Below are 19,199 nucleotides of genomic sequence, written 5' to 3' on the forward strand. Positions count from 1 at the left end.
AATAAATTAGATGCTCACTGGCCCCTAGACATATTTAAGAATGCAATATAACAATCACACACTCCTTGCTAACAACCTACGTTTTCTGTCTTTATCTTTACCGATTTCCTTCTTGGTGGCACAAACGGTTAAGAGCTTGACCACTAGCCAAAAGGTTGGCGGACCCCCCATAGGTGCCCGGCAATCTGCTTGCTGGAGTTCACAGCCTTAAAAACCCCATGGAGCAATTCTACTTTGCAGACGTGGGGTCGCCAGGAGTCAGAGCTGACTCGACGGCAACTAACAACATTGCTTTCTTCTACGTACACGGCGAAACCCGTCGGAGCCAGAACTCAGCCGGCCTGCCTTGTTTTTCCAGGTCTCAGAAGCCTGACACAGTGAAGTCCTACCACCTTTCTAGAGCTGGTTTTACTGAGAAATGTTTGCGTTTTCCTTCTCTAACAGGTTTCCACCTCACACACGTTCCAGCTTTCAAAGGTTTTATTTTGTCTTAGGCATTTTGGTGCAAGGGGTTTGGAGGAGATTAGAGAGAAATGAAAGAGAAAAGAATAGAGATTTAGGAAGAGAACAAGGTGACAGGGTGGCAAGAAGAGACAGAATTGGGGACTGAAGATTCCGTAAAGCCTTTTCTTAGCTTTTTAAATCTAGTCCAGACACAAGCATCACCCATGACCCCTGGGGAAACCCCATGGCATTAGTATCTCCAATTGTTCTCTGAGCATTCAAACGTGTAGTGTGTGTCACAAACAACTGACATGAAGAGTTAAGCATATACTTATAAAAATGGACACACTTCAGCATGGTAGATTTTAATAAGGTTTTAATAATATTGGTAATGAGCCAAATTACAAAATGCCCTAGAATATGGAGTATAAAACCTCAGAGACAAAATAAACATTCACAAAAATATAAGAACACTTTAAAACAGTAATAATCTTTAGGATAAAGAAACCATTTTCTCAACAAAGGTGCTGAGCATGTTTAATAAAAATTAAATGAGATTAAAAATGAGGCGCACAGCAGCACCCCGGCTCTGGGTGTTTAGGAAGTGCCGTCTGTGCTGATGAAGGCGCTGAGCCAGGAGCACAAATGAGGTCCCAAAGCCAATACGCCTGGACTAAGCCGCCTCCAGGTGGGCTGAATTCCTCAAATCTCACTTACAGGATAGAAATTTATTTATTTTGTGGTTGCAGGGCAGCCTTGGAAAGGAACTTTGTGTTGGCTCGTGAAGGAACGACAAGTTTCCACGCAGAGAAACAGGTGGACGCCCCACCCCTCCCGTCCACTCAACCCCAACAGCCACCGCTGCAGGGCGTGGTCTGGGGGTGCATAGGGCTCTCCTCCAGAACACCTCATTATTCACATCAACTAAATGTGAGAGCTCCGTGTGACAAACAAGTCAAAAATAAGAGGCAAAACCAGGAGACCCCACCCCGCAAAGGGACAACACAGCGCTGCACTGCATGTGGACGGGTGACGGGCACACAGTGAGCACCCCTGGCTTGGTGCCACTTATCATCCTCAGGACAGGCTTTCTGGTTGGGTGGGGGGTCTTCTTAACCCCCTACACAACAGATAGTTTAACGCTACTGTCCTTTGGGCCCTATCCCCCCCGTAGAGCACTACGTTATGCTTCATTTGGGCCAGAAGTTCTAATCAGTGTGTCTGCTCACCCCCGGTAAGAACACAACAGCAGTCATTTATTTGTCCTTCCACACACCCAGTGGTTGTGAACAGTGGCTGCCCCTTGGCAGAGCCGCTGGCATCCCAGCAGGCAGGGGGCAGCGGGGAAGCACCCTCACCCAGCCCTGTGTGACGGCCCAGAAATAGGTTCCATAAATCAACAGTTTAAACAGATGCAGATTCCATGTGACAAGAGAGACAGGGAGGAAGGTCTGAGGCTTTATAGTCCTTGGCTGTGTACTCTTGCTGTACCGGCTATTGAGAAGTTGCGTGTAACTTCCAGGTGAGAAGCATTAGCAGCTTCTTAGAAGAGGACAATCCCAGTCTTCTTGTAACTCACTGAAGCTTCTGGCTCGGTCTGCTGTTAATTGAATCAAAGTCAATGACAATTTTGCTGCACTTTGGCGTGAATTTCCTAAACATGAAAAAAACAAAACGTAGAAAGATAGTATCTGGTGAGTAGTTAAAACAATTTGTTTACTTTGGCTTAACCTACATTTTCTGTAGGAAGAAAACACCTCCTGGGATTCACCGATATCTTCTCTCTACAGGAGCCAATTATAGTGCTCCATACTGAGAGAAACATGGGCCAGAAAAGACTGGGACAAAAAAGATACATGGCATTGCTTGGGTTGTGTGTTCTTCGGCTCTCTAAGTTCATGAAGTATTGGAGAGTTAAAGGATTCCTAACAAGTTAGCTGCACAACATGACATCCGATTATTAGTTTTCCTACCAGATTTAACTTATTTTCTACAAAATTCTGCAGCCAACCTGAAGTGGCTGGCTTTAAATCAAAAAATAGTAAATTTGCTTTTGCCTCTAGTACATAGCAAAAGAAAACTAGCTTTACTGAGGCGTGATTTTTAAAATCACATCCTAAAAATGAGAAAGTAAAGCCCCTATGCTTTTTACTTATTGATGAACCTTCTACAACAGTTGAAAATATTTGGTGACTAAACATATTCTTTTAAAAATCAGTGAACAGAAGATTATGTAAATAATTTGGACTTAAAGTCTCATAAGGCCCAGCAGTTTAGTTCAAGAGATTCGTTACATATAAACTCTATCCCTAACGAGGAATACAACAGGGGAAGCCCGTTCGCTATTACGATAATCCCCCGTAGACCCCAAAGCCTGAAGAGGAACTGCTTTGTTAAGCTTTACAGTCTGAACAGAACCTTCCACCAGCATCAAAGGTGGTTAAACTTACTTGCGAGTGAAACGTATCCCGAAATCCTTGCCTGGCAAGGATCATCATGCAAACCTAAAGGACTTCAAACCTGAACCTAAAATGAGGCTGTAAAAGAATTCCTGGTGCGTCAACTGCAGCTTGCTTTCATCCTAAATTTTCTACGCTGGAGTTGTTACCTGTGCAAGGTTTACAAAGGTCTAATGCTAATATTACACAACCTGTGAGTTTTTAAATTCCCACCACTAGAATAATTAGTCTAAGCCCTGGAGAGTTACTGATATTAAAGTATGACCGTTAAGCAGATTGTCTTCAGTTACTTCTCTCGCTGGCCCTCAAAATCTATCCCTAAAATAGTATTTCACTTTGCATTCCATCAAATTTAAAAAGACACTCCTGAATGTGGAAGCCAGACGTCACAGTTGAAATCAAACACCATACAAGGTCAAACATGGTTCTTCGCACTCTTTCTTCCACCATTCCCCTGACTTCTTCCTGCTTACCTGAATGTAACCCCGGCCATATCAAACAAGAGCCTGGCAGCGGTTGCCTCTTCACTATCGTGGTATTTATCAGACATGAAAATTACCTCTTTGATACCTTAAAAGGTAACAACAGAACTCCATTAGTACGTGAAGGAAGTGCAAAGCCACGCAGAAGCAGATGGTGCCCTTGTAGGGTCCGTGATTAATTACCTCTTCAGAGTGTGCTTGCAGATGACGTCCAGTTACCGAAATACATATCTGCTGCTCTCTAATACCACAGAGGGCAGGTTATATTTAATCTGCCCTCCAGTCTTTATGGATTTTTTTTTTTTTTAACAAACGCAAAGTGAAAAGATGTCAAGTAGTCAAGCCTTGATCTGATTACCAAACTTTCGTTACTACAGGCAATCAAATATTCTCCATTCACAAGGCAACAACTCTTAACTCGAGAGGCTACTGGGGGGAGTGCTGGCAAGTTCCAAGAGATGTCCCACCGAGCTCCCAAGAATGGCTCTGGTGACGAACACAAACCAGCTCCATGGACAGCAGATGTTTCCTTTTCCTGATCCCACCAGGCAGCCAGCTCGAGGGCCAGGACTCAGAAGGCCACATAAGCCACCAGTCCCAGGTGCAGGCTGCCCCTCCTCCAGCTTCCGAGGGAAGCACAAGGCAGTGGGCACTCAGAGACCCATCATACTGCCCAAGCGCCGGTCACCGCCTCCACCTTGGAGCCGGCCTCGGAAAACCCTTCAAGGATCACGCAGCAGCAAAAGGGATCCCACGATACGGGGAAATGCAGGCCTTTCATTCTGCTACCACCAGGTCTCTTCTGCAGAGATCTATGCAGCTCGTGATAAACAGCCGCCTTAAACCACACATTTGGCTACACACAGTAAGTGTTTAAATCTCTAGCTGAGAGTTTTATGGAGATAAAGTGTAGCTGAAACTAAGATATGACAGTGTGAAAAAAGGTGACATACTCAGAGTACAGTAGTGTAGATTTATGGGAACTGTAATAAAAGAAAAGCCCAAAGCAGTACCATTTAAGTCTTAAGGCGTTTATATGCAAAGACATTCAGATCTCCAAATACCTACCATGTATTAGATACAAATTAAAATTTCATAGACAGACTCCCAGCTGACCTTGTTTCTGACAGAAGTTCCTTTCTCTCCCTCCCCCTAATCTGTGCACAATATGTCAGAGAACAGTAAATTGACAGTAATTATATGCAAGGCTGTGTTGTTTTTTGGCAGCTTGCAGTTTAAGAAGTTGCAAACTAAATTAAAAACATGCTAAGAATCACAGAGGATGCAATTAGTCTTAGAATACCTGGCACCATTCAAAAACAAAACACAGGAAATATCTTGCAAAGCTGATAGTGCAATTAATTTAGATCTAAACAATAGCAATTTAAGAGCAGGCGCATGCAAACGTGACAAATGGCAACAGCCTGGCTCCTACCTGCCTGGATGATGAGCTTCGCACATTCATTACAGGGGAACAAGGCCACGTACATGGTGCAGCCTTTCACATCGGCCGAGTTTTTGTTCATGATAGCATTCAGCTCGGCATGGCACACTGTGGGTTTAAAAGAGAAAGGAAGAAAAACCTGGACTGTGGCTCAGGAAGAATTTACCAAGAGTTTCAAAGCTTTCCATTCCCCTGTCTGAAATAACATATAATAGACTCAATTAAAAAAAAATTTACAAATGGCAAGTACTGACAATACTAAATGAGGGCCAAGTGGTCTGACTGGGCTGGCAATTAGCAGCACAACCCTTAACGGCAGTAGCTCTTGGTCTGTAAGCACCTAGGGCAGCCAGGAGGGGCCAAAGTCAACTATCTTCACCCAACCTAAGCGTAGCCATAGCTCACCTGCTCCACAAGGCCCTGGGGTATTGAATATCCATATAAAATGGCTCATTTGTGTGTGGATACAAACACACAGGGATATCAGCTGTGGCTCTTAAGAGGACATGGTGCAATTTGAAGAGCAAGGGAATCAAAGTCAAGCTGAGCACTTCTATCTGCAGTGGTATGCTTCAGCTCCTAGTTCTCAGGCCACATATACACAAGAAAAAACTGCAGAGCAGGGCCAGCCGTTTGTCCTCACAGGAAAATCACTCATCCATTAATGACAAAGGAAATTGATACACCAGCCCATTCTAACAACGAGGCCAAAACGGAGACCGGGTCATCCAGCCTGAACTCAGGGTTAAGGGGATACCTTGCTCTCTCTCCCCCACCTGTCAAAGCCAGCCCATCCTCCTGGGCCCGGTTTGCTCGGTGCTGCCACCACCTAATCCACCGTGGGCTGGCTCTGCTCCTTGCAAGGAAGCGTTACTCACAGCACTGACTTGGTTTTGAATCACATACCTGCTGTGTGAGATTTCCGCAGTGCCATCTTTTCTGTTTGTGAGGTTTCTGTATTCCTATCTAATTTTCTGGGTGTGTTGTCTCAAAAGCTCCATCATAAGCTACTCATGGCAGTGATGCTAAAGCTTGTCTGCACGCTGGAATCCCCTGGGAAGCTTCCAAAACACTGATGCCTGGGTCCCACGCTCAGAGACTGCGACGGCCTGGCTGTGACCTGGACTTTGGACGGCTTAGGGGCTTCCCCAGGTGACTGTAAGGTGCTGGCAAGTTTAGGAACCACTGCCTTATGGGTGCCTTTGGCATCCCCGAGAGGGTTCAATGCATGCTATGCACCTGGGTTTGACTCCTGGCCAAGGCACCTCATGCAGAGCTACCACCATCTGTCAGCGGAGGCCCAAGTGCTGAACAGGTTTCAGCAGGGCTTCCAGGCTAAGATGCACCGGGAGCAAAGGCCCAGCTACTTCTGAGAATCAGCCAGTGAAAAGCTATGGATCCCAACGGTCCGATCCACTTTGTTCCACTGTAAAGGGGATCACCACGAGTTGGGGGGCCGACGGATCCCAACGGTCCGATCCACTTTGTTCCACTGTAAAGGGGATCACCACGAGTTGGGGGGCCGACGGATCCCAACGGTCCGATCCACTTTGTTCCACTGTAAAGGGGATCACCACGAGTTGGGGGGCCGACGGATCCCAACGGTCTGATCCACTTTGTTCCACTGTAAAGGGGATCACCACGAGTTGGGGGGCCAACTCCACGGCAGCCGACAACATGCACACAAGTGTGTTTATTAATATTTGTCAGATAAAATAACAAACGGCCATCTGGCCATAGTCCTAATCATCCCAAACACACAGAATTGTACATACAGGACTTTCAGGGTCTCCCACAGGCAGTCCAACCTCCGACTTAACACCTTCTTCCCAGTTGTGAGACCTTCAGCCGCTAGCAGCCTGAACTGCTGGCTCCCAGACATTATAGCTGAGTCACTCAGTCAGTGGGCATTTACTGCCTACTCCAGGTCACACAGGATAAAGGCCTGGCACACCCGCCTCACCCACTCCCTCCCCATGTTAGCTGAGTCACTCAGTCAGTGGGCATTTACTGCCTACTCCAGGTCACACAGGATAAAGGCCTGGCACACCCGCCTCACCCACTCTCTCCCCATGTTAGCTGAATCACTCAGTCAGTGGGCATTTACTGCCTACTCCAGGTCACACAGGATAAAGGCCTGGCACACCCGCCTCACCCACTCCCTCCCCATCTTCTGCTGGAACCGCAGCTGTCTGTGTGTGCTGGGTCCTGCGGCAGCTCGGTGGTGCTGCAGGCAGGAAGCAGACCTGGAGCCCTTCTCAGGATGCCAGTGGTGCTAATTTTAATCCAGGAATACCAAGTGTTAGGAGACCTTCACCAGTTAACCAGTTGCTGTGAAGTCGATTCCAATTCACGGCGACCCTGCGTACACGGCGCAGAATTGCTCCAAAGGGTGTTCAAGGCTGTGACCTGTCCGAAGCAGATCACCAGGCCTATCTTCCCAGGAGTCTCTGGGTGAATTCGAACCGCCAACCTTTCAGCTAGTGGTCGAGAGCTTAACTGTGTGTACCACCCAGGAGCTCCTAGTCACGTGTAAAAACAGTGTCTGGCACTGCTGGAAGATCTAAAGAAAAAAAAAAATAAAAATAAAGAAAAAAAAGCTGCATTTAATCAACTCATAGTCATCAGAGAATCCTCCTCACAGGCCGCAGGGGGACTTGAACCAGGCTGGCCTAACCCACAGACCCCGAGGGCACGAGGACCAGGAAAGAGAAAGGCTCTGGGGCTCAGGAAGGCACCCGAGGCCAGGAGGGCGCTGGCCTCAAAGTGGCCCCTCTGTCCCACCACCTTCCCTGCTGATCAAGATGTTCTGAAGCTGGCTTAACACTGCTGTGTTCAAAACAATTAGATGCAATTGTTTCTTTCATCTCCCGCTTGAGGGCAGAGACCAGGCTTCTTTTCTAAGTCCCCTAGAGCCCAATGCGGTACGGGTGTTAAATATTTACTGAATGAATAAAGGAGGAAATACAGATTCCAATTATTGATGGGAAATACAGCAAGTCCTCTTAAATTCAAATATCAAAACCATGCTTTCCCACATAATAAATATTTTTTGATGCCGTTTGTATTAATATCCATAACTACAGTTTCCGAATCTGTTACTACTATACTGTCCTCTTTTGAATCTCTAAAAATCTTCACAATGACTCCAGCAATCTTCCTCTAATTCAGCCGAGGCACTCTGGGGCAGGATTTAACGTTGCATGTCTTGATTCATTAATGAAAATTACCCTATGAGATGGATTCTCTCGGGCAGCATCTGGCAACTCCGGGTATAAAGGCTGCTTTACAGAACTAACACACAGGGTTATAAGCAGACTTCTTCTCTCTTGACTACAAAATCACAAGATGAAAAACATACAGATTCTTATTAGAGAAAGATGAGGTCTGCCGGGCCCTGTGAACACCTGAGGGTCGGTGTGGGACCCAGGCACACATAGACTCTTTAGAAGAACAGTTCACGATTCCACGTTTTCCACACAAGATGGTGACAAGAACCAGACTCAGTGCTGATCACCCAATCCTGATTTCTGCACCCTTCAAGTGTGGACAGAGCAAACACACTCTCCCCCCAGCCTTCTCCAGAGCTCCTCAGCCCGCCAAGCCATCTGACTGACACCAGCATCCCCAGTCCCACACAGGCCCTGGGTGATGCAAACTGCTAATGTACGCAGCTGCTAACCCAAAGGTTGAAAGTTCGAGTCTACCCAGAGGCATCTCGGAAGAAAGGCCCAGCAACCTACTTCCAAAGAATCAACCACTGAAAATCCTAAGGAACACAGTTCTATTCTGACACACACGTGGTCACCAGGAGTCAGAATCCCTGGTCCCACATCTAAGGGGTTGAGGGGAGAAACCCCAACCTGGACCCTACCCCCTTATTCCCACCTTGTAACTCCCATGGTGTTGTCTGTCCAGGTCTTGAAATCTGGACTGGCCTTTGCCCCTCAGTTTCAAGATCTCCACAGGCTCCCAGGCTCTGACTGGCAGCTTCCCCTCCAACACTACCTTGCATCTCCCTTTAGTCCTGATCCATCTGAACAGACCCTACTCCCTCACACTTCAGGCCCCAGACTGTCATCAAGAGAAAACTGGACAGACTAACTTGCAACTATCCATTTCATTCATTTAATACAGATCAGAGTGAAGTCTGGGGACTTACTCACCTGGACTGGCCATCTACATGGACTAAATAACCAGGTAACTGCCACATCTGCTCCAGGCCACAAAGCACGGTCAGGACAGAGACGCCTGGCCTGTGACAAGCTTGTCCCCAGCCCAGCTAGCCTGACCACCACCAAGCCATCCATCCCCCCATCCCCTTATCCTCACTGCCTCTCTGCAAACAAGTAAAGTCAGCAGGGGTTCGAGTCCCAGTTGCACCACTTAGAAGCCATGACCTCTGACCCATGTTCCTTCAGCTCCCTCAGTGTGCAGGAATAACACTGGCTCTCAGAAACTGCGTTTTCAAATAAGTAAAGGCAATTTAAAAAACACCAAGTGCATCTGATTTGTAGTTTCTTCCTGATGTTTCTGATTTCCTCCCTCTACCCTTCTTCAAGAACGAGCTTTCCCTAACAAAACAGAAGTCTCCTCTTCTATCACCAAGGGCAAGGCCCTGGCCCTCAGCCCCAGCTCTCACTCGCACTATCTCCGACAGGTGGCCTCTCACTGCTCGGTCAGCTCTGTTTAAGCATGTCTACTCACTCCGTTCTAAAGAGGCTTTTCCAGCGTTTTTGGTCCCATCTCTCTTCTTTGTTTCAAGATGCAATTAACCTGTCTACAACTACTGTTCTATTTTTTTCAGTAATCACCTCCTGACTTTTTATAATGCATACATAACCTGTTTATTGCTAGCTGCCCTCAAGTCACTCCCGACTCATGGTGACCCCATGCACAATGGAACGGAACACTGCCTGGTCCTGCAACATCCCATGATCAGTTGTAGATAGAACTGCTATGATCCATATGGTTTTCACTGGCAGATTTCAATTTTTATTGTGCTTTAAGAGAGAGCTGACAAATCAAGTCAGTCTCTCATACAAAAATTTATAAACACCTTGGAAACCCTGGTGGCGTAGTGGTTAAGTGCTATGGCTGCTAACCAAAAGGCTGGCAGTTTGAATCTGCCAGGCGCTCCTCGGAAACTCTATGGGGCAGTTCTACGCTGTCCTATAGGGTCGCTAAGAGTCAGAATCGACTCGACGGCAGTGGGTTTGGTTTTTGGTTTATATACTCCTAGCTGCTCTCCCCCTAATGAGACAGCATACTCCTTCTCGCCACCCTCTATTTCCGCGTCCATTCAGCCAGCTTCTGCCCACCTCTGCCTTCTCATCCCCCCTCCAGACAGGAGCTGCCCACATAGTCTCACGTGTCTACTTGATCCGAAAAGCTCACTCTTCACCAGTATCATTTTCTATTCCATAGTCCAGTCCAATCCCTGTCTGGAGAGTTGGCTTTGGGAATGGTTCCTGTCTTTGGCTAACAAAATGTTTGGGGACCATTACCTCCGGAGTCCTTCCAGTCTCAGTGAGACCATTCCCAAAATCCCAGCGCCCTCGAGTCGATTCCGACTCATAGCGACCCTATAGGACAGAGTAGAACTGCCCCAAGACCATTAAGTCTCTTTTTTTATGAGAATTTGAAGTCTACTTCCCACTGCTCTTCTGCTCCTTCAGGGATTCTGTTGTGTTCCCTGTCAGGGCAGTCATTGCTTGTAGCCGGGCACCATCTAGTTCTTTGGTCTCAGGCTGATGTAGTCTCTGCTTTATGTGGCCCTTTCTGTCTCTTGGGCTCGTAATTACCTTGTGTCCTTGGTGTTCTTCATTCTCCTTTGTTCCAGGTGGGTTCAGACCAATTGATGCATCTTAGATGGCCACTTGCTAGCGTTTAAGACCCCAGACGCCACTCTCCAAAGTGGGATGCAGAATGTTTTCTTAAAAGATTTTATTATACCAATTGACCTAGATGTCCCCTGAAACCATGGTCTCCAAATCCCCGTCCTTGCTACGCTGGCCTTCAAAAAGTTCAGTTTATTCAGGAAGCTTCTTTGCTTTTGGTTTAGTCCAGCTGTGCTGACCTCTCCTGTATTGTGTGTCATCTTTCCCTTCACCTAAAATAGTTCTTATCTACTATCTAATTAGTGAATACCCCTCTCCCCTCCTCCCTTCCCTCTCTCGTGATCATCAAAGAATATTTTTTTCTCTGTTTAAACTATTTCTCGAGTTCTTATAGTAGTGGTCTCATACAATATTTATCCTCCTATAACTGACTAACTTCACTCAGCATAATGTCTTTCAGGTTCCTCCATGTGATGAAATGTTTCATGGGTTCATCATTGTTCTTTACTGATATGTAGTATATTCCATTGTGTGAATATACCATAATTTATCCATTCATCCACTGATAGGCACCTTGGTTGCTTCCGTATTTTTGCAATTGTGGACAATGCTGCAACGAACATGGGTGTGCATATATCTGTTTGTGTAAAGGCTCTTATCTCTCTAGGATATATTCCAAGGAGTGGGATTGCTGGATTGTATGGTATTTCTATCTCTAGCTTTTTGAGGAAACATCCTTGGCAGATTTTTGGAAAGACTGCCAAGCCTTTCTTCCCAGTCTGTCTCACTCTGGAAGCTCTGTTGAAACCTGTTCAGCATCACAGCAGCATGCAAGCCTCCAATGACAGATGGGTGGCTGCACCTGAGATACACTGGCAGAAATTGAACCTGGGTCTCCCACGAGAAGGGTTGGAATTCTGACACTGAATCACCACTGCCTTCAAATAACCTCCAGTTTCCTCAAAAACACTGTTTTTCTAACTTAAGGTAGGTCACAACATCAGTTTCCTGTTTTCCTGTACAATGAAATGGACGAGAAGGGGAGAGATCAGAGTACATCACACATGACAATGCTAATTACTGTCTCTAAAAACTGTTTCAGGTGTAAACTGTTGTCTTAGTCATCTAGCGCTGCTGTAACAGAAATACCACAAGTGGATGGCTTTAACAAACAGAAGTTTATTCTCTCACAGTCTAGTAGGCTACAAGACCGAATTCAGGATGCCAGCTCCAGGAAAAGGCTTTCTTTGTCAGCTCTGGAGGAAGGTCCTTGTCATCAATCTTCCCCTGGTCTAGGAGCTTCTTAGGGGAGAGACCTTGGCTCCAAAGGACAGGCTCTGCTCCCGGTGCTGCTTTCTTGGTGCTATGTGGTCCCCATGTCTCTCTGCTTCCTTCTCTCTTTTATATCTCAAAGGAGATTGGCTTAAGACACAATCTAATCTTGTAGATTGAGTCCTGCCTCATTAACATAACTGCCGCTAATCCTGCCTCATCAACATCATAGAGGATTTACACCACAGAGGAAGATCACATCAGATGATAAAACGGTGGACAATCGCACCATAATGGGAATCATGGCCTAGCCAAGCTGACGCACATTTTGGGAGGGGCACAATTCAATCCGTAACATTCCACCCTTTGCCCTCCCCCCGCTCCGAATTCATGTCCTTGTCACATATAAAACACATTCACCCCATCATATCATAGCAAAAGTCTTAAATCAACTTCAAGTCAAAAATCCAAAAATTCCCTTTCTTCTGTGAAATCTAGAATACAAGTTATCTGCTTCCAAAGATACAATGGCAGAACAGGCAGAAGCTAGGTATTTCTATTACAAATGGGAGAAACCAGAGGAAAAGAAGGGATAACAGGCACCAAGCAAGTCAGCAGAACACATTACATTAGCCCTCAAGGCTTGAAAATAATCCTTTGTTCTCTGAGACCATATACACAATGGCCTAGACTCTAGGTATTAGCCACACTCTCGATTCTGAGTGGAGGCCCCTCAGCCCTGGGCTTCAGCTCCACCTTCTAGGCCCACTGGGACAGCAGCTCTGCTTCCTCCCTCAGCTTTGGGCGTGCCATTCTCCCAGTCCATCTGAGTGGAGACTCCACCCTTTGAGACCGAGGCAGGCAGCCCTGCTTCCTGTATTCCTTGTCTCTTCAGCTTCTGCTTCCGGGTTCTGCAGCCTCTGGGCCCTGGGGCTTCAAGCCCTGGGGGCAAGTGTTCCAAAACTCTTCGCCTGCTCCAATAGGTGCCTCTGATAAGTGCCTAGAGGCACCCTACTCTGCCAGTAAACTTCCTCAGGAAGGCACTCAGCTCTCTCGCTCCGTGGTTGGCAAGCCTAGCCTTACCGATAAGTGCCCGAAAGCACCCCACTCCAGCAGGAAGCCTCCTGTGCACAGGCATTCAGCTCTCTCACTCTGTGGGTCAGCTCCGGCACTGTCTTGCCCTGGTCTCCTGGTTCTGCCGCCACTGCTGTTTTTCACCACGGGTGCTGTCTCCAATATAACAGCTCTTCTTGTTTCCTTCTCAGTCCTCAACAGAATTTTCTTTGACGTCCATAATTCCATCAACAGTCTCTTCAAGGCACTTGAAAACTCTTTGGCCTCTATCCATTCAGTTTCAAAACTGCTTCCACATTTTAGCTATTTGTTAGAGCAGCACCCCACTCTCCCGGTACCAAATTGTCTTAGTCACCTAGTGCTGCTGTAACAGAAATACCACAACTGGATGGCTTTAACAAACAGAAGCTATCCTTTCACAGTCTAGTAGAATTCAGGGCACCACCTTCAAGGAAAGGCCTTCTCTCTCTGTCAGGCCTGGTAGAAGGTCCTTGTCATCAATCTTCCCCTGATCGAGGAGATTCCCAGGTGCAGGGACCCCAGGTCTAAAGGAAACACTCTGCTCCCGGCGCTGGTTTCTTGGTGGTATGAAGTCCCCATGTCTCTCTGCTCGCTTCTCTCTTTTGTATCTAAGAAGAGACTGGCTTAAGATACAACCTAATCTTGTAGATTGAGTCCTGCCTCATTAACAAAGCTACCGCTAATCCTGCCTCAACAACATCACAGAGGTAGGACTTACAACATGTAGGAAAATCACATCAGGTGACAAAATGGTGGATAATCACACAACACCAGGAAACATGGCCTAGCAAAGTTGACACACATTTTGGGGGGGCACAATTCAATCCATAACAACTGTGTCTGTTGTGTCGCCATGTAAAAAATATAAAAAGTCTGAGAGTCACTACTCTATGGAAACCTGTTAGACTCTGCAATATGCTGGTGAACGTTTATAACCAACTACTGGGGGAAAAAAGCCCAGATTTGTAGAGACTGCTGATTTTTTGCAGTGTAAATACTCCACCGTGGCCATTTTCAAGCTCCCAGCATGACATCAGGCACGGGTGGAAAGAGGTGCCCACAGTGGCTCTCATGAGCCAACAAGAGCCAGCTCCCACACACTGCTAGATGGCCTCATCGCTACCAAAACCTGAAGTCTCTTTGCGGTTGCATCTCTGGATCCACCTGTGCCCTGGCCCTTGATTAGTGAACCGCTCTCCACTCCAAGTGCGACAGTGGTTCAGTGGCAGAATTCTCGCCTTCCTTGTGGGAGCCTGGGTTAGATGCCCAACCGATGCACCCCACGTGCAGCCGTCACTCACCCATCAGTGGAGGCTTGCGTGTCACTGTGGTGCTGACCTGTCTTCAGCAGAGCTTCAGGGCTAAGATGAACTAGGAGGATCTACTTCTGAAAACCAGGCGGTGATTTTCACAATGGTCCAATCCCGTTGTGCATGGGGTTGCCATGAGTCTGGGGCTGACCCAACAGCAGCTAACAACAACTCCACTTCACAACCTCTCTGGATCACCAGACCCTCGGGGTTCTCCTACTTCTCTGCTGGATCCTTTCCTTCTCCTGCGTTTGTGGCCATTTTCCACAGCTCGATCCTGGTCTTCAATTTTTCTCCTATAGTCACAAACTTCAAGAATTCATCAATTCATGTATTCTCAGATACCAGATCTATTTGTAAAACCCTGAAATCTACATTTCTAACCCCGTTTCCCAGATTCCCCTCAGACCTTTTCTTCCGTGGCCTGGGCTTCTCTCTACCTTGCATCATTACATTAAACACCCTATTGATATTTGACAGCATTAAGTTAAATAATATTTATTCTTCTCTGTTGTTGTTAGGTGCCACTGAGTCAATTTTGATTCATGGGAACCAGAGGCGACAAGGTAGAACTGCCCCATTGAGTCTCCTCGGCTGTAATCTTTATGGCAGCAGATTGTCACATCTTTCTCCTGGGTGGGTTTGAACAGCCAACCTTACAGTTAGCAGTTGCAACCTCAGCAAGAGCTACAAATACACCTGAGTACAAAAACTAGCCAAGTAGGAATGTTAGTGATCTTGTCAGTCATCTTGAGATGAGCATAGTTTTTATACTCAGAGTAGGAATAAGGACCAAGCATTCCAAAGACACCACAGTGTCTAGGAAGTAGTCATAAGATAGTCTAAATTGTCAAGAAAGACTAATTTTTCTGAAGATTTACCTAGAATTGTTCTTCAATAACTAAGCAATAAGCAAAACAAATCTTCATATACTACATGTATATTCGATAAGCACAAAAAGTGACATAAATCCCTTCAATTATCCCCAGCATCGTTTAAAAGGAAAAGAACCAAATGCTGAAAATGCCAGATTCATGCTTATAAAGTTCCTGATTGCCAGAAGGAAAACCTGTTTCAGGTAATTATAAGACTATTCATATGCTTTGGTCTTTTTCTTCTTTTCTATGACTAACTGTCAGAATTCAGCATGGCATTAACCTTGGACCACGGAGAAGAGACTGTATAACTAGAAAACTGTATTTTTCAAATTCTCTCTTATTCAGGCTTGATTAATCCCCACTGTCTCACGTAGGCGGTTCTCCAGAAGTTTGACAAATTAACAGGATATGTTCCATCCTCAGTTAGATTTAAGAGATTTAACATTTTATAAATTTGACTTTCATCTCATTTGATAAAAAACTAGTATCTGTTTCAGACAGTAGTATTATTAAAGTTACTCAAATAGGTTTAAAAAAAAAGCTGGAATAATGCTAAACAAATTCTAATTGCTGCACAAATAATTTAGCAGTCATGTGCTACTCTACCCTCAGCTGATCTTCCTATGTCACTGAGACCTGACAGGAAATACTGGGGTCTGATAAAACCTGGAGTCGGGGAAACTAAGTTTCTAATCCAGCTAAAGAAACTCTCCAGATTGTTTAAAATTCCTCAATTTCAATGGTACAGGATTCTTCATTAAGAACACGACTTCCTCAGGCCTGAGGGGTATTCTGCCAGGGCTGGCCTGAACAGTTAGGCGGTCTGGTGTGGCAGCCCTGCTGGGTTGGGGTGAGAAGGTCAGACACGGGGCACCTGTTGCCACTTGGCACGGACCTCCACTGCCCTCTGCCAACTCTCCAGGCTGGGTTTTATACACCTCACCACATCTCTGGGGAACCGCTCCTCTGGCCTGCTCTGACTGATGCCGGGGAAGGTTCCCGGGCCATGAGGCCACCCACATTCAAAGCAGGGACAGTTCAGTTCACGACAAGACAGAGGATCAGGGATCAAGACCCAAGAAGCATCTGCTCACAGACTTCTGGAATGAAAAGGTGGGAAGCTTCACCGTCTATTCTTTGGACTGGGTTTTCGCCCTCCAATCAGTAATGTGCATGAAATGGGGTGCCAAAGTTCAAGGCTGACCTGTGCATCTCTTAAAACAACTCAGTGTGAATTTTTACAAGACAATCCACTTCTGTTCTGATGGCAATGCCTTCTGCCTACCACTGCTTCTTACAATGAGGGTCTACGTGTTTTTACGTCTGGAGTCCTATAGGTATCTATCGAGGTGCAAATTTAGGTGCATCTCTCAGGAGCACAGGCAGCCCCTCCCTGCCCTCGCCACCCTGACAGCCGACCTGATGGAATACTTCCACTGAGGGAGGGGCACGCGCTGCACCTCTAACAGAGCCCTTTAAGGAAATGCCTCACTGCTTCTGGGGCTAAGATGGAATTTCAACTACTTGTTTCTTAATTATTGAAAGATATCCTGTCAGGGCCCCATATGTCACTGCCAGACTCCAAAGTACCTATCCTTCAAGTCAGTAATTTAATTTAGCAAGAGAGCAGCCCCTAACTTAAGGTCCCCCACAACCCACCACCACCCTAAACCCCACCCCCCAAGATTATAAAGCGGTCACTATTACGGCTCCCCCAAATCCAAAGCCAACATTTCTAGAGGCCTCACACAATGTCACTCCTCTACCCTATCAGTGCCCCACATGGAGTTCATATACCTGCAATATCACAACTGGATCAACTATCATGGTTTTCAAAGGATTTGAAATAAAAGCGGGGTGGAGGTGAGGAGAGGCAATCCAGAAATCAATAGTCATCCCTCTAAGGCAATCCCTACCAGACAGGACCTCCACCACGGCTCACCCTCCTTAGACTCTGCCCCCACTCCCCCAGAGCTCCCGCCCCCCTCCTCCCTGCCAGCTGCCTGGAGTACACCCATCCCTACTTCACTCCCGGGGGTTCCCAGAGGTGCCTCCCCTGTGTGCTGGGTTGCGGGGGGTGGGGGGAAGACACGGGGGGACAGTTTAAACCTAAAGTTGTTTCACACGTTGTGGTAAGTTCTGGTCGCTCACAGGTCTGGGCACTGCGGCTATAAAGAGGAATGACTTGCACCCTGACACGCGAGAAACACCCAGGAGACACCCAAGCACAGAAAGAACCAGTTGTTGTTGTTGTTAGGTGCCGTCGAGTCGGTTCTGACTCACATCGACCCTATGCACAACAGAACGAAACACTGCCCGGTCCTGCGCCATCCTTACAATCATTGTTATGCTTGAGCTCACTGTTGCAGTCACTGTGTCAACCCACCTCGTTGAGGGTCTTCCTCTTTGCCGCTGACCCTGTACTCTGCCAAGCATGATGTCCTTCTCCAGGGACTGATCCCTCCTGACAACATGTCCAAAGTATTTAAAATGCGGTCTCGCCGTCCTTGCTTCTAAGTAGCGTTCTGGTTGTACTTCTTCCAAGACAGATCTGTTTGTTCTTTTGGCAGTCCATGGTATATCCAATATTCTTCGCCAACACCACAATTCAAAGGCATCAATTCTTCTTCAGCCTTCCTTATTCATTGTCCAGCTTTCACATTCATATGAGATTGAGAATACCATGGCTTGGGTCAGGCTTACCTTAGTCTTCAAGGTGACATCTTAGTTCTTCAACACTTTAAAGAGGTCCTTGGCAGCAGATTTGCCCGATGCAATGCATCTTTTGATTTCTTGACTGCTGCTTCCATGGCTGTTGATTGTGGATCCAAGTCATATGAAATCCTTGACAACTTCAATCTTTTCTCCGTTTATCATGATGTTGCTCATTGGTCCAGTTGTGAGGATTTTTGTTTTCTTTATGTTGAGGTGTAATCCATACTGAAGGCTGTGGTCTCTGATCTTCATTAGTAAGTGCTTCAAGTCCTCCTCATTTTCAGCAAGCAAGGTTGTGTCATCTGCATAACGCAGGTTGTTAATGAGTCTTCCTCCAATCCTGATACCCTGTTCTTCTTCACATAGTCCAGCTTCTCTTATTATTTGCTCAGCATACAGATTGGATAGGTATGGTGAAAGAATACAACCCTGACGTACACCTTTCCTGGCTTTAAACCAATCAGTATCCCCTTGTTCTGCCTAAACAACTGACTCTTGATCTGTGTAAAGGTTCCTCATGAGCACAATTAAGTGTTCTGGAATTCCCATTCTTCTCAATGTGTCTGTCAGTTTGTCGTACTGTGGGGGCTTGTGTGTTGCTGTGATGCTAGAAGCTATGCCACCGGTATTCAGATACCAGCAGGGTCACCGATAGAGAACACGTTTCAGCTGAGCTTCCAGACTAAGACAGACTAGGGAGAAGGACCCGGCAGTCTACTTCTGGAAAGCATTAGCCAGTGAAAACCTTAGGAATAGCAGTGGAACATTGTCTGATATAGTGCTGGAAGATGAGCCCCCCAGGTTGGAAGGCACTCAAAAGATGACTGGGGAAGAGCTGCCTCCTCAAAGTAGAGTCGACCTTAATGACGTGGGTGGAGTAAAGCTTCCGGGACCTTCATTTGCTGATGTGGCACGATTCGAAACGAGAAGAAACTGCTGCAAACATCCATCAATAATTGGAACCTGGAATGTACAAAGTATGAATCTAGGAAAACCGGAAATGGTCAAAAATGAAATGGAACGCATAAACATCGATATCCTAGACATTAGTGAGCTCAAAGCACCGGTATTGGCGATTTTGAATTGGACAGTCATCTAGTCTACTAGGCTGGGAATGACAACTCAAAGAGGAATGGTGTTGCATTCATCATCAAAAAGAACATTACAAGATCTATCCTGAAGTACAATGCTGTCAGTGATAGGATGATATCCATACGCCTACGAGGAAGACCAGTTAATAAGACTATTCAAATTTACTCA

General features: G+C 46.4%; 1 protein-coding gene across 4 annotated transcripts in view; it reads right to left on the reverse strand.

The window, feature by feature from the left end:
* Positions 1-818: 818 nt before the first annotated feature.
* DCTD (dCMP deaminase) overlaps positions 819-19,199 on the reverse strand; it is a 39,127-nt gene continuing 20,746 nt past the window's right edge. For all 4 annotated transcript variants that reach the window (XM_049865014.1, XM_049865016.1, XM_049865015.1 and 1 more), the window contains 3 exons: positions 4,821-4,937; positions 3,377-3,473; positions 819-2,098 (listed from right to left, as the gene is read on the reverse strand). In XM_049865014.1, coding sequence (XP_049720971.1) covers positions 2,020-2,098; positions 3,377-3,473; positions 4,821-4,937 — 293 coding nt within the window. In that variant the 3' untranslated portion in view covers positions 819-2,019. The remainder of the gene's footprint in view (positions 2,099-3,376; positions 3,474-4,820; positions 4,938-19,199) is intronic.

The sequence above is a fragment of the Elephas maximus genome, chromosome 21, assembly GCF_024166365.1.
Source record: "Elephas maximus indicus isolate mEleMax1 chromosome 21, mEleMax1 primary haplotype, whole genome shotgun sequence".
Taxonomy (NCBI): Eukaryota; Metazoa; Chordata; class Mammalia; order Proboscidea; family Elephantidae; genus Elephas; species Elephas maximus.